Source organism: Nymphaea colorata, chromosome 12, assembly GCF_008831285.2.
Source record: "Nymphaea colorata isolate Beijing-Zhang1983 chromosome 12, ASM883128v2, whole genome shotgun sequence".
Taxonomy (NCBI): Eukaryota; Viridiplantae; Streptophyta; class Magnoliopsida; order Nymphaeales; family Nymphaeaceae; genus Nymphaea; species Nymphaea colorata.
This window is the reverse complement of record NC_045149.1, coordinates 15290169-15299816: the sequence shown is the minus strand read 5'-3', so window position 1 is coordinate 15299816 and position 9648 is coordinate 15290169. Positions and strand designations below refer to the sequence as shown.

Here is a 9648-nt window from a genome sequence, read left to right as displayed (position 1 = left end):
TTTAGATGAGTTTTAAGGGGCAGTCGCGTGGGGCATGCTCCTTGGCCCTGCTTTTCTGCCGTAGGGGTGTTATAATTTGGCCATCTCCCTTGGGCAACTTTTCCTCAAACTTAAAAACTCTTTCGAAGATTTCCTGCCTTTTCTCTTCATCTTGAAGGAGGGAAGAGGAGGTTCTCTCCTGTGGTTCATGGATATTGATCCATCGCTGTTACTTGGGGGGTGGATTGATCTGCATTCTTTTTTCCTGTATGGCAATTTCTCTTGTTGGCCTCGTCCTGGTTCTTCTCCTAGCTCATCCTTCAGACCATCTCAGCTCTTCCATGGCTTCCATCTCCGGTACCGCTAGCCAGGGTGAGCCTCCGGTTGCTTCTCAGTCCATGGCAGTCCACCACCATGCCTCACCTTCATCTTCATCACCTGCCCAGTTCAATGCAAGTGACCACGAAGTTCCGAGCGGCCCGAATCCGATCTCAAATCGGTAAATGATCAATTGCCAGCAACATCTTCCATCACCACCAAACTTATTGTTCAGTGTGTCACACCTTCATGATCATCACGGTCTAGAGCTGCGGATTAATCTTAGAGTTCCATGACTTTCTCGTGGGTTATTGGTGATCAGCAGCAAGGACGTGTTGTTAGTCTAAGATGAGGAAACCTTTGCACTCTTCCGTTGCTTCTTCCTTCAAAGGCTTATCCTACCTTATAGAAACTGTCTGCCCAAGAGTGTTCTTACCTTAAAGGTTCTTATTTTGGCGTGTGTTTGTTGTCGTTTCTTGTTATTTGATTTATTAGATGGAAAGCTGCACCTAGTGGGAGACTTAGTCTCCCGCCCAAAGTTCTCGCCATTAGAGTGTTCACTTGTGTTTCAGATTGTGCAGAGAGTCGACACCGGCCCATATATAGGTCTGTACGGTGCGATTATGGGTCTTTCTTGAAGAGTAGTAGGTTTATTGTATTATCACCGAGGGGCTGAGTTGGTCGCTGAATCCCTCGACTCATCAGCATAGCTACTTTACATTATGATCGAGTGAGTTTGTTGCAGTCCACCAAGGGCATGGCTATCAGAGTATTCACTTGATAGCCTTGTCAAGACTCCTGATGTGGTCATCATGTTTATAGGTTCTGGTTTTAGATCATTCCTACTTCCATCATAATTATTAAAATGTACATAAAAGGGTGGTTTAGTTGTGCATAGCAGCTATAGATAAGTGAGTCATTATTTTTCCAGTAATGTGGTTGTTAATCTGGCTATACAGAACATTCTTTTTGTTATGAATGGGGTTGTTTTCATCCCTCTCTCTCTCTCTCTCTCTCTCTCTCTGTTATGCATGTCCCTGCGTGCACGCATGTGTGTGTGTCTGTCTGTGAAGATTGAAAGAAGGATAGCGATGGGTGAGGGCTCCAGTTAGAATCTCTCAGGTGCTGGGTGTCTTCGGTTAAAGAGTCATCTGAATGCAGGCACATGGCACTGAATAGGTTGTTGCTTTTGGTTGGATACTGTCTGGCCTCATCAATAATGGGAACAATTATAGGCTGATGGTAACGGCATCCGTTAAATTGAAATTTCTACACGTCCGTATCGGTTGATGCATCTGTTCATTTACGTGGTTGCAACTGCCTGAAAACTCAGGTCGATGTTTTGGTCACGCAGCAAATTGCTTCTGTATTTTTCTATATGTTCGTCTTTTTACCAATTTGGTAGAATGGGAGGGCACATATTTTACGCATTTTTGAATGGAAAAGAGCGGCATCTGAGGCATCTATTGTTCGGATATCTAAAGCAGTCTCCATACTGAGCCCAGGCCAGAGCAGAGATTTAAACATGCTTGCTTAGCAAACCTTGTCTACCAGAAACTTTCTCAATGTTATTGTGACGTTACAAAGGATGCGACTTCAATATTGCACTTTAGAGCTTCTTGGACTTAAGATATCTTAACCCGAACCACCATGCCTGGTGTACTAACTTTTACCATTTCCTTTACATGGCTTTGGATTAGTTTAAATGGCAAGTCCCCTAGAAACAACCAACTTGACCAACCAGCCAAGCCTAGGTTAGGCGAGCCTAAGTAGAGGCCTAGGCGGATTCTCGACAACATTAGCAGGTCTCCCCTGCCTTCTCTCTCAAAGTATCACAACAGTCTAAAAAATGTGCACCTGTAAAGACCGTGCTAGCTCAAACAATAACGTGAAAATGTGCACAATCAAAACTAGCTAGTTCGAAATTATAATAGTGTCAAAAATGTGCACGAGACCTTGATAATGCAAGCTAGAGAAATTGCCTGTAATGGGGGCTGAGCACCATGGAAATGGTTGCTAAAGATGAGTAAATCTTGGAATACAAGATGAACTGTACTTAGAAGAAAAAGTCCTTTACCAGTACTAAAACAAAAATAAACAGAACAACAAAGCCAATTCAGAACTTCATCATTCCCCTCCATAGACCACACCCCGTATCAAAGCAGTTGAGATCGTTACTTCAGAGAAACAGATTGATTCTTCATTTAAAACCTTGATAATCCGTGAACAATGCATAAAATATATACTACCTGTGATTCTCATAGCAGCAAGTACATCACAGATACATGTTTGGAACTAATTGCATAAGAGAGCACCTTAATTACCTAAAAATGATTTTTTGGGACAGCAATTCATGTGCATAATCCCTAAAGGCACCTGTGTTTCATGGGCGACATTTTGCATGTCCAATATCTTCCATACAAGTTGCATTACCTTTGTAAACTAAAGGAAGCTAATAAAAGTTCAACAGCTGCCAACACAAAAAATTTCTCCAACTTAAGTGAAAGATTAAACATCGGCATGAAGGAATACTTCATCATAAGGAATGGCTCAGGTACAAGTGGATCAAAAAAGCTGATTGGAGCTGCAGCAATATTGTTGTCTCCAAATATCAATCTGACACAGATTGAAGAAATGCTCACTTAGGAAGACTGACAGTAAGTTCAATCAACGGTTAGGTCACCTGAAACCATATTATAACCTATGGATATGAAGATCACAAGAAAAGTGAACGAAAAATATCATTCACAAGAAATGCAGTGAGCTTCATATCAAGCATTCAGTAACAAGTCAGAGGCAAACATAGCAGCCATTTCTAGTTGCCCAAACAAATGTTTCTTTACTAGTAAACAACAATGTATCTCTTGTTCTGAGAAAAAATTCATCGGCAATTTATTCATCTGGAAAAAGAAAAAGATATCACCGACTAGTCAAGTTTCCCAAAATCGGTGGATATCTTCCTATAAATAAATTGTACATTTAACAAGGTGATTTCCAAGCACCCAAGATGTATACAGGAAATCAAGGAAGCAACAAACTTCTCGACTTGATTTCTGCTAATCAGCCCCTTTTACTCAAAATTCCATCAAGCTGAACCATCAGAGGGCATTGAATTCAATCGGTTGGCAGCTTCATCCATTCTCAATTAGATCTCCTGCGTCTCTGGCCTCGATTTGTGGCCGGCGATAAAATGATGACCATTAGAGGAGTTCGTGTGCTCAAATTTCCACTTTAGCCTGACCATCACATGGCGGTGAGTTCAACCGCTTAGCAACTTCATCCATCATCAAATATATCTCCTGCATCTCCGGTCTTGATTTGTCACCCGCAACAAAATCATGCACAGTGTTATTTAAATCAATCAAACTACAACTGGTCAAACTCTTCAAACCCCGTTCCTTCATTGTCTCCTTCAATTTCACAACATCCTCCCATCTACCTGCTACTGCATAGACATTCAGCAATAATGTGTATCGTGCTGAATTATAAGGCTCTAACTCTATCAATTTTTTGGCAATCTTCTCCCCTAGATCTACATCTCCATGAAACCTACAAAAGCTTAATAATCCACCCCATAAGAATGACTCAGATTCCATTGGCATGCTTTTGATAATTTCCTCAGCCTCCTGAACAAGACCAATTCCTCCATAAAGATTTGCCAAACACCAGTAATGAGCAAATGAAGGGGTAACACCATAATCCCGACTCATCATATCAAAGTATCTTTGTCCGTGGTCAGCCGCCCCTAAGTGTGCACAGGCGCACAGGACACCAATAAACGTGACTTCATCAGGTAGGACTGCTCCACCACTCGACCGCATCTCCTCAAACAGCGTGATTGCGTCCATGCCATGTCCATGTGTAGCATGAGCCATTATCATCACGTTCCAAGAGACTACATTTTTCTTAGGCATTGTGCTAAATAATTTATGTGCTAAATCCAGACGACCACATCTTCCATACATATCCATTAAAGCTGTACCTATTATCAAACTGAAGTCGATGTCATTCTTCACCAAGTACCCATGCACGGACCGTCCTTCTAGTAACCTAGCAGACCTCCCACAGCCGGTGAGTGCATTTACAATTGTTCTGTCTGTGGCCTTCACGTCTGTCAATTGCATCTTCCTGAACAATTTTAATGCATAGCCAGGATTACCAACTCGCAGGTACCCGCCAATCATAGTGTTCCAAGTCACCACATTTCTCTCAGGCATTATATCGAACAAGTTCCTGGCAGGCTCGACATTTCTGGTCTTAAGGTAGGCATCAATCATAGTGTTCCAAGAAACGCAATCTCTTTCAGACATTTCGTCGAACAGTTGGCGAGTGCAATCCAACAGACCTAAACAGGAGTACATATGCATAAGAGAGTTCTGAACAAACAGGATCGCATCAACCCCATTCTTGACCGCCTGACCATGGATCTTCTCCCCATCTCCAACAGCGCCTGCGCGGCCGCAAGCATTTGCCAACGGCGGGAACGTATAACTATTGGGAATCGCACCTGCAGCCAGCATCTGGTAGTAGAAGGCGACACACCTGCGTGGGTCCGAGCTCAAGGAGAGAGCTTTGATCAATGTGTTGTAGGTGAACGTGTCTGGCGAGTTGGAATACCGGAAAATCAAAAGCGCATAATCGATACAGCCAGAATCCGGCGACGCGGAGCACTTGATCAATCGGCTCAATGAGAAAGGGTGATCGCAGAGGCCGGAGACGATAAAGTGGGCGTGTATTTGCTTCAACTCTTTTACGGTTCGGCAAGATTGAAGCAGGAGGAGAGATGGGTGGTAGAGAGAAATACGATTGGATAGAGAAGAAAACCTGGGTAGCAGGAATTTTTGCGGGAGAATGCGGGGACTCAGACGGAGGAGGTGTCGAGCGAGGACGGTTGCTGCCATTCATCTCGAATCGCGTTTATGAGTTGGGATGAGATCGGAGTTTCGGCCATTACCGAGCATGTCTTTGCTTGGTTGATCCTCTTTCTCTCTCTCTCTCTCTCTGTGAAGGTATTTTAGGGGTTTAGGGTTTTAGGGATTGGTCATGGTCTTCCCTCCGAGAGAAGGAAGCCATGGAGATAGATCTAATCTGCGGCTTCACAGGTCGTTGCGAGGGCTTCGTTCATGATCTTCCTCAGGGCCCGAGAGCCGACGAGCCCGACCCGCCCTTGTCAATAGTTCGATCTTTGCTTCTATATTGATTTTGTGAATCAACAGAACTAGCTTGGCGAGCAAACTATAGTAAAATAGAGCTTTAAAAAGCGAATCATCTCGTTCAAATAAATACATATTTTATGAAAACAATACCGAAGTACTTCTAGAAGATATTGCAATTAGAGAGTAAGTGTTTGCTGGCCACATGCTTGGCCCAAGCCTCAACTCATTCAATAAGTTTCTGAATTAAACACGAAGCAGTTAGGTACCTGAGGGGGAGTCACATTTTCAAATCAAGAAGGACAATCATATGTAAGATTCAATCTTAGAGAAGACAAATATTATTTATGTTACATACGTAACAAGGTTGGTTTGTGTTGCAGCTCATGGAAAAGTTACGTTAGGTTCAGCTTTCCAACAAGAGGTGTTGTTCTTATATGTTGATAATTAGGAGCATGTTAGTAAGAAATATTAGTTCTTAATCTCCTTATTTGTGCAGTCTTAAAACTGAACTGCTCGAAGTTGAGTGGAGCTTAAAATATTTCAACTTGAACAAGTCATGTTCGTCGTTTAATGAGTAGGACTCAATTGTGCGGAGCATGGGTTCACTTTGATGCGACCAAATAAAGCCAGTAAAGCGGTATTGTTTGTTCAATTCGTTTGGGTCGTTTTACAATGCTAAGGGGACGGACAATTGGTAGTCCCCGATTTTATACCTGACATTGAAGAACCTCGCCAAAGATCCGAAGTCCCATCAAACAAGAGAGGTGAGATTCCTAGATTTAAGCTCCAAATCTGCCAATCCATGTTAAAGGGGAGACGGTAGGATCCAGATCATGCAAGAAGCCCTTGGGAGAAGTCTTTCTGCGTCGCTTTTTTCTTCTTAATGCAGGACCATTGGAAGCAGCTCACATTCATCTAAATAATCGATCTGATTGTAAAAGCACATGTGTGTGTGTGTGTGCGCGTGCACACACACACACACATATATAATATGTATATATATATAAGTACAAAAGGTGCTAGATCATAAATAATTTTAGTCATCCATTTGTTTCTTTCTTTCAAAACTAATGGTTGAGAGAAAAATAAAGAAAACAATAAGATAGAATATTTAAATGATTTATTTACAACTTTTTCTCTTTGTTTGTTTCGTTCTTAACTGTCTACCTTGAACAAAATGAATGGCTGAAACAAAAAAAAAGAATGACCAAGATTATTCCATATAGATCTAACACAAAAGGATATCGTATCTATCAATTTCTCTCTCTACAATTGGAAAACAAGGCTTCGAAGCCCTTAGATGCCCTCTTGTTCTGGTGGATTCAACCAAAGGACTTCCTTTGCCACCATAGCGAATGAAGAGAGAGAAAGAATCGACAAAATGAAAATTAATGAACAGAAAAGAGCGACGAGTAGTTAGAGGGAGAAGGACTGGGAAACTCATTGAGAGAGAAGCACTGCCGACATTTGACTGAGAGCATCAAGAAATGAATTTAAAAAATCATGTCGGTCAAGGGGAGAGAGAGAGAGATGAAGATCCACGATTAACGCCGGATCTATGCACACCAAAGGTTACCAAACAAACATAGCCTAATTGTCATACGCTGGCATCTTTTTTCCCGCTCCATTGTCTCTTCAAAGGCAAGGACCGTGTGAATATTTACCGCATAGAAGATCTTTGTTCCAGTAAAAAAAAAAAAAATACCAACCGATCGCATACTCATGGCACACATGAAGGTCTGTTGATGTGTTTCAAAAAACAAAGAAACAGCAGCTTCCATCCAGAATTTAAGTTGTCACATGAAGAAAAAAAGAAAACATCTTCACGTTCACAGATCTTAAAGTCTTTGAAGAAGCCATTAATTGCTCCGGATCTTAAATTCGAGGCTCTGAGGCCCACTCTGAGTCACAGCAAAACATGATTCACCCATCCTTTTGTCCTTGTTGCGATGGAGAGAGAAAAAAACCGACCAAATGCTAATATATTAACAAAGTGACAAGCTGTCGCCAGTACAAAAGCGGATGAGAGGTTTCTGGAAGCTAATGGCAGATGGATCATTGACCAGAGCTTTTTTTACCCTCGTAAATCACCGACAATGTTTTCTTCTTTTACATGCACAGAACAACACAACCCACAAGAGTAAAAAAGAAGAGCAGGAAATTACAGCAGCAGCAGCAGCAAAAGAAGAAGAAGAAGAGTTTAAAATAAACACACAGGAACAAAAAGATACTTCCCCTTACCCTCACCGCCCCCATTCACACTACCCAACAAATAAATCCCCAAAATAACGGTTCCCATCACTCTCTTCACCAGCGGCAAAGGGAGGGACAGTTATTTCCACATTAAATACACGTAAAGGTAAAAAAAAAAAAAAAAATTGAAAAGAACAGAGAGAGAAAGTATGTAACTCTGGAAAAGAGGAAGAGACGGTAAAAATCAAGCAAACTAGAGAAGAAGGGCGACCACCACCATGAGCAGTGAGCTCCCACCAGCCACCAACTTGATGCTGTCCGAGCTGTCGGCGGTGTCGCTATCAGAGGGGGCTGAATCCGGGCTGTCGGGTGAGGGTGACGAGGAATGGGCGTCGGCGGAAGAGGAAGGGGCGGGGGAGTCCGCAGCCGGCGCAGGCGCTGGGGCGCCCTTGAACAGCTCCTTCGGCTCGAGCACCTTGTCGATGGTGAAGATCGCCACGGGATCCTGGTCGTACAGCGTGCCCGTGATGCTGGCCGTCACCACCTTTGTCCTGAGCGTCACCTCCTCGCCCTGGTTCTGAACCGTGAAGGCGTAGTTGCTGGCGCCATTGGTGGCGAGGGTGTTCAGGGGGCCGTTGTTGGACTTGAGGGAAGCGATGGGAAGGTAGATCGGTGCGGCGTGGTAGAGCAGCAGCGTCTGCTTCTCGTTCTTGGTGAGGTTCTTGTAGGTGGGGCCGAACTTGGTGATGACTTCGTCGGTGGGGCAGAAGACGGTGAGACCTCCGACGACGTTGTCCATGTAGGTCTTGACGGCGCCGGTGGCGGTGAGCAGATCCGCGAAGTTTTTGCACCCCTGCTTGGACATGAGGGAGGTGAGGTTGAGCTCTGCCGGGGAAGGGGCGGGAGCCTCGGCGACAGGGGAACTGAGGATGCTGCTGATCTGGATGACGGAGATGTTGTAAGGGATCTCCTTGAGGGACTTGACGAAAGAAGCGTCCAGATCACCGTTGTCGACGGCGCCAAACCCGACCTTTCCGCCTGTTAGGTCTGTGATGTTGATGAACCCGGAGGTGCCGGGGGCGGAGCCGGTCGCCTGGTAGAGCGTGGCGCAGAGGGCGGTGCCGTTGGTGATCTGGTGGAGCTTCTTGGCACCAAAGTAGTCGAGGCAGACGTGGAGGCTGAGCTCGTTCTTGATGGAGGCAATGGGGAGGTCTTTGGCGAGGAGGTCGGCCATGGCGGAGTTGTCGACGGCGAAGACCGTGATGGTGGTGCGCCGGTTGATCTCAGCCGCCAGGTGGGTGACGGACAGGTAGTGGTTGAAGGTGGAGAAGTTGGGGAATTTCGCCAGGATGCGCGTTATGTTGTGCGCCTCCCCCGTGAGCGGCCCCCCGGCGAGGAACGCCAGCAGGAGGAACGCCACCACCGTCGAAGCCGTCCCCATTGCCTCTGTCCTCGCTCTTGGTGTGGCGGTGGTAGCGGCGGCAGAGGGGTCGCACAGCGAGAGAGAGGGAGAGAAGAGAGGAGCGAGTGGGTGGGTACACTGGTGGAGTGAGTTTTGAGGTAGTCGGTGGAGGAAAGGCCCTCGATTGTGGGTTTATTTATGAAGAGGCCATTCAAACGGGTGGCTGGCCCATCGCTTTTGTCAGGGTGACGCTCTCTTTGTTTTTCCTTTTTCTTTTCTTCTGAGTATAGCTCAAGGGATTCCCGGCCACCATAGATGTTAGTAAAATGTAGCCTCGTAAAAGAAGGCTTCCGATTGATTCTTCACATTTGCACAAGAAATATCGGTTTTCCAGAAGATGTTATCTAAATAAACAAACAAAGGTTTTAATTATTATTTTATTGAAATATCAGCTGCCACTAGAAAGAAAGGTGTTGTTGAAGCAGAAGGCATCTCAATAGGCAACAACAATCTCTTCCCAGTACCGAAAAATAATTGTGTGAAGAAAGAAGTAAAGATGAGCTCGTCACCGTCACGCCACCCCTCCCTTCTCATCTACTT

General features: G+C 44.6%; 2 protein-coding genes across 2 annotated transcripts; both read right to left on the bottom strand.

The window, feature by feature from the left end:
• Positions 1-3068: 3068 nt before the first annotated feature.
• Positions 3069-5497, bottom strand: LOC116265188 (pentatricopeptide repeat-containing protein At3g51320). The gene has a single exon (XM_031645735.2). It carries the CDS (start codon positions 5196-5198, stop codon positions 3516-3518), a length of 1683 nt encoding a protein of 560 aa, XP_031501595.1. The 5' UTR covers positions 5199-5497; the 3' UTR covers positions 3069-3515.
• Positions 5498-7411: 1914 nt separating this feature from the next.
• Positions 7412-9231, bottom strand: LOC116266393 (fasciclin-like arabinogalactan protein 1). The gene has a single exon (XM_031647594.2). The coding sequence runs from the start codon at positions 9085-9087 to the stop codon at positions 7900-7902; it is 1188 nt and encodes a 395-aa protein (XP_031503454.1). The 5' UTR covers positions 9088-9231; the 3' UTR covers positions 7412-7899.
• Positions 9232-9648: the final 417 nt, after the last annotated feature.

Excerpts from the sequence above, each read along its gene's own strand:
- LOC116265188 (XM_031645735.2), bottom strand. The coding sequence starts at position 5,198 with ATGGCAGCAACCGTCCTCGCTCGACACCTCCTCCGTCTGAGTCCCCGC.
- LOC116266393 (XM_031647594.2), bottom strand. The coding sequence starts at position 9,087 with ATGGGGACGGCTTCGACGGTGGTGGCGTTCCTCCTGCTGGCGTTCCTC.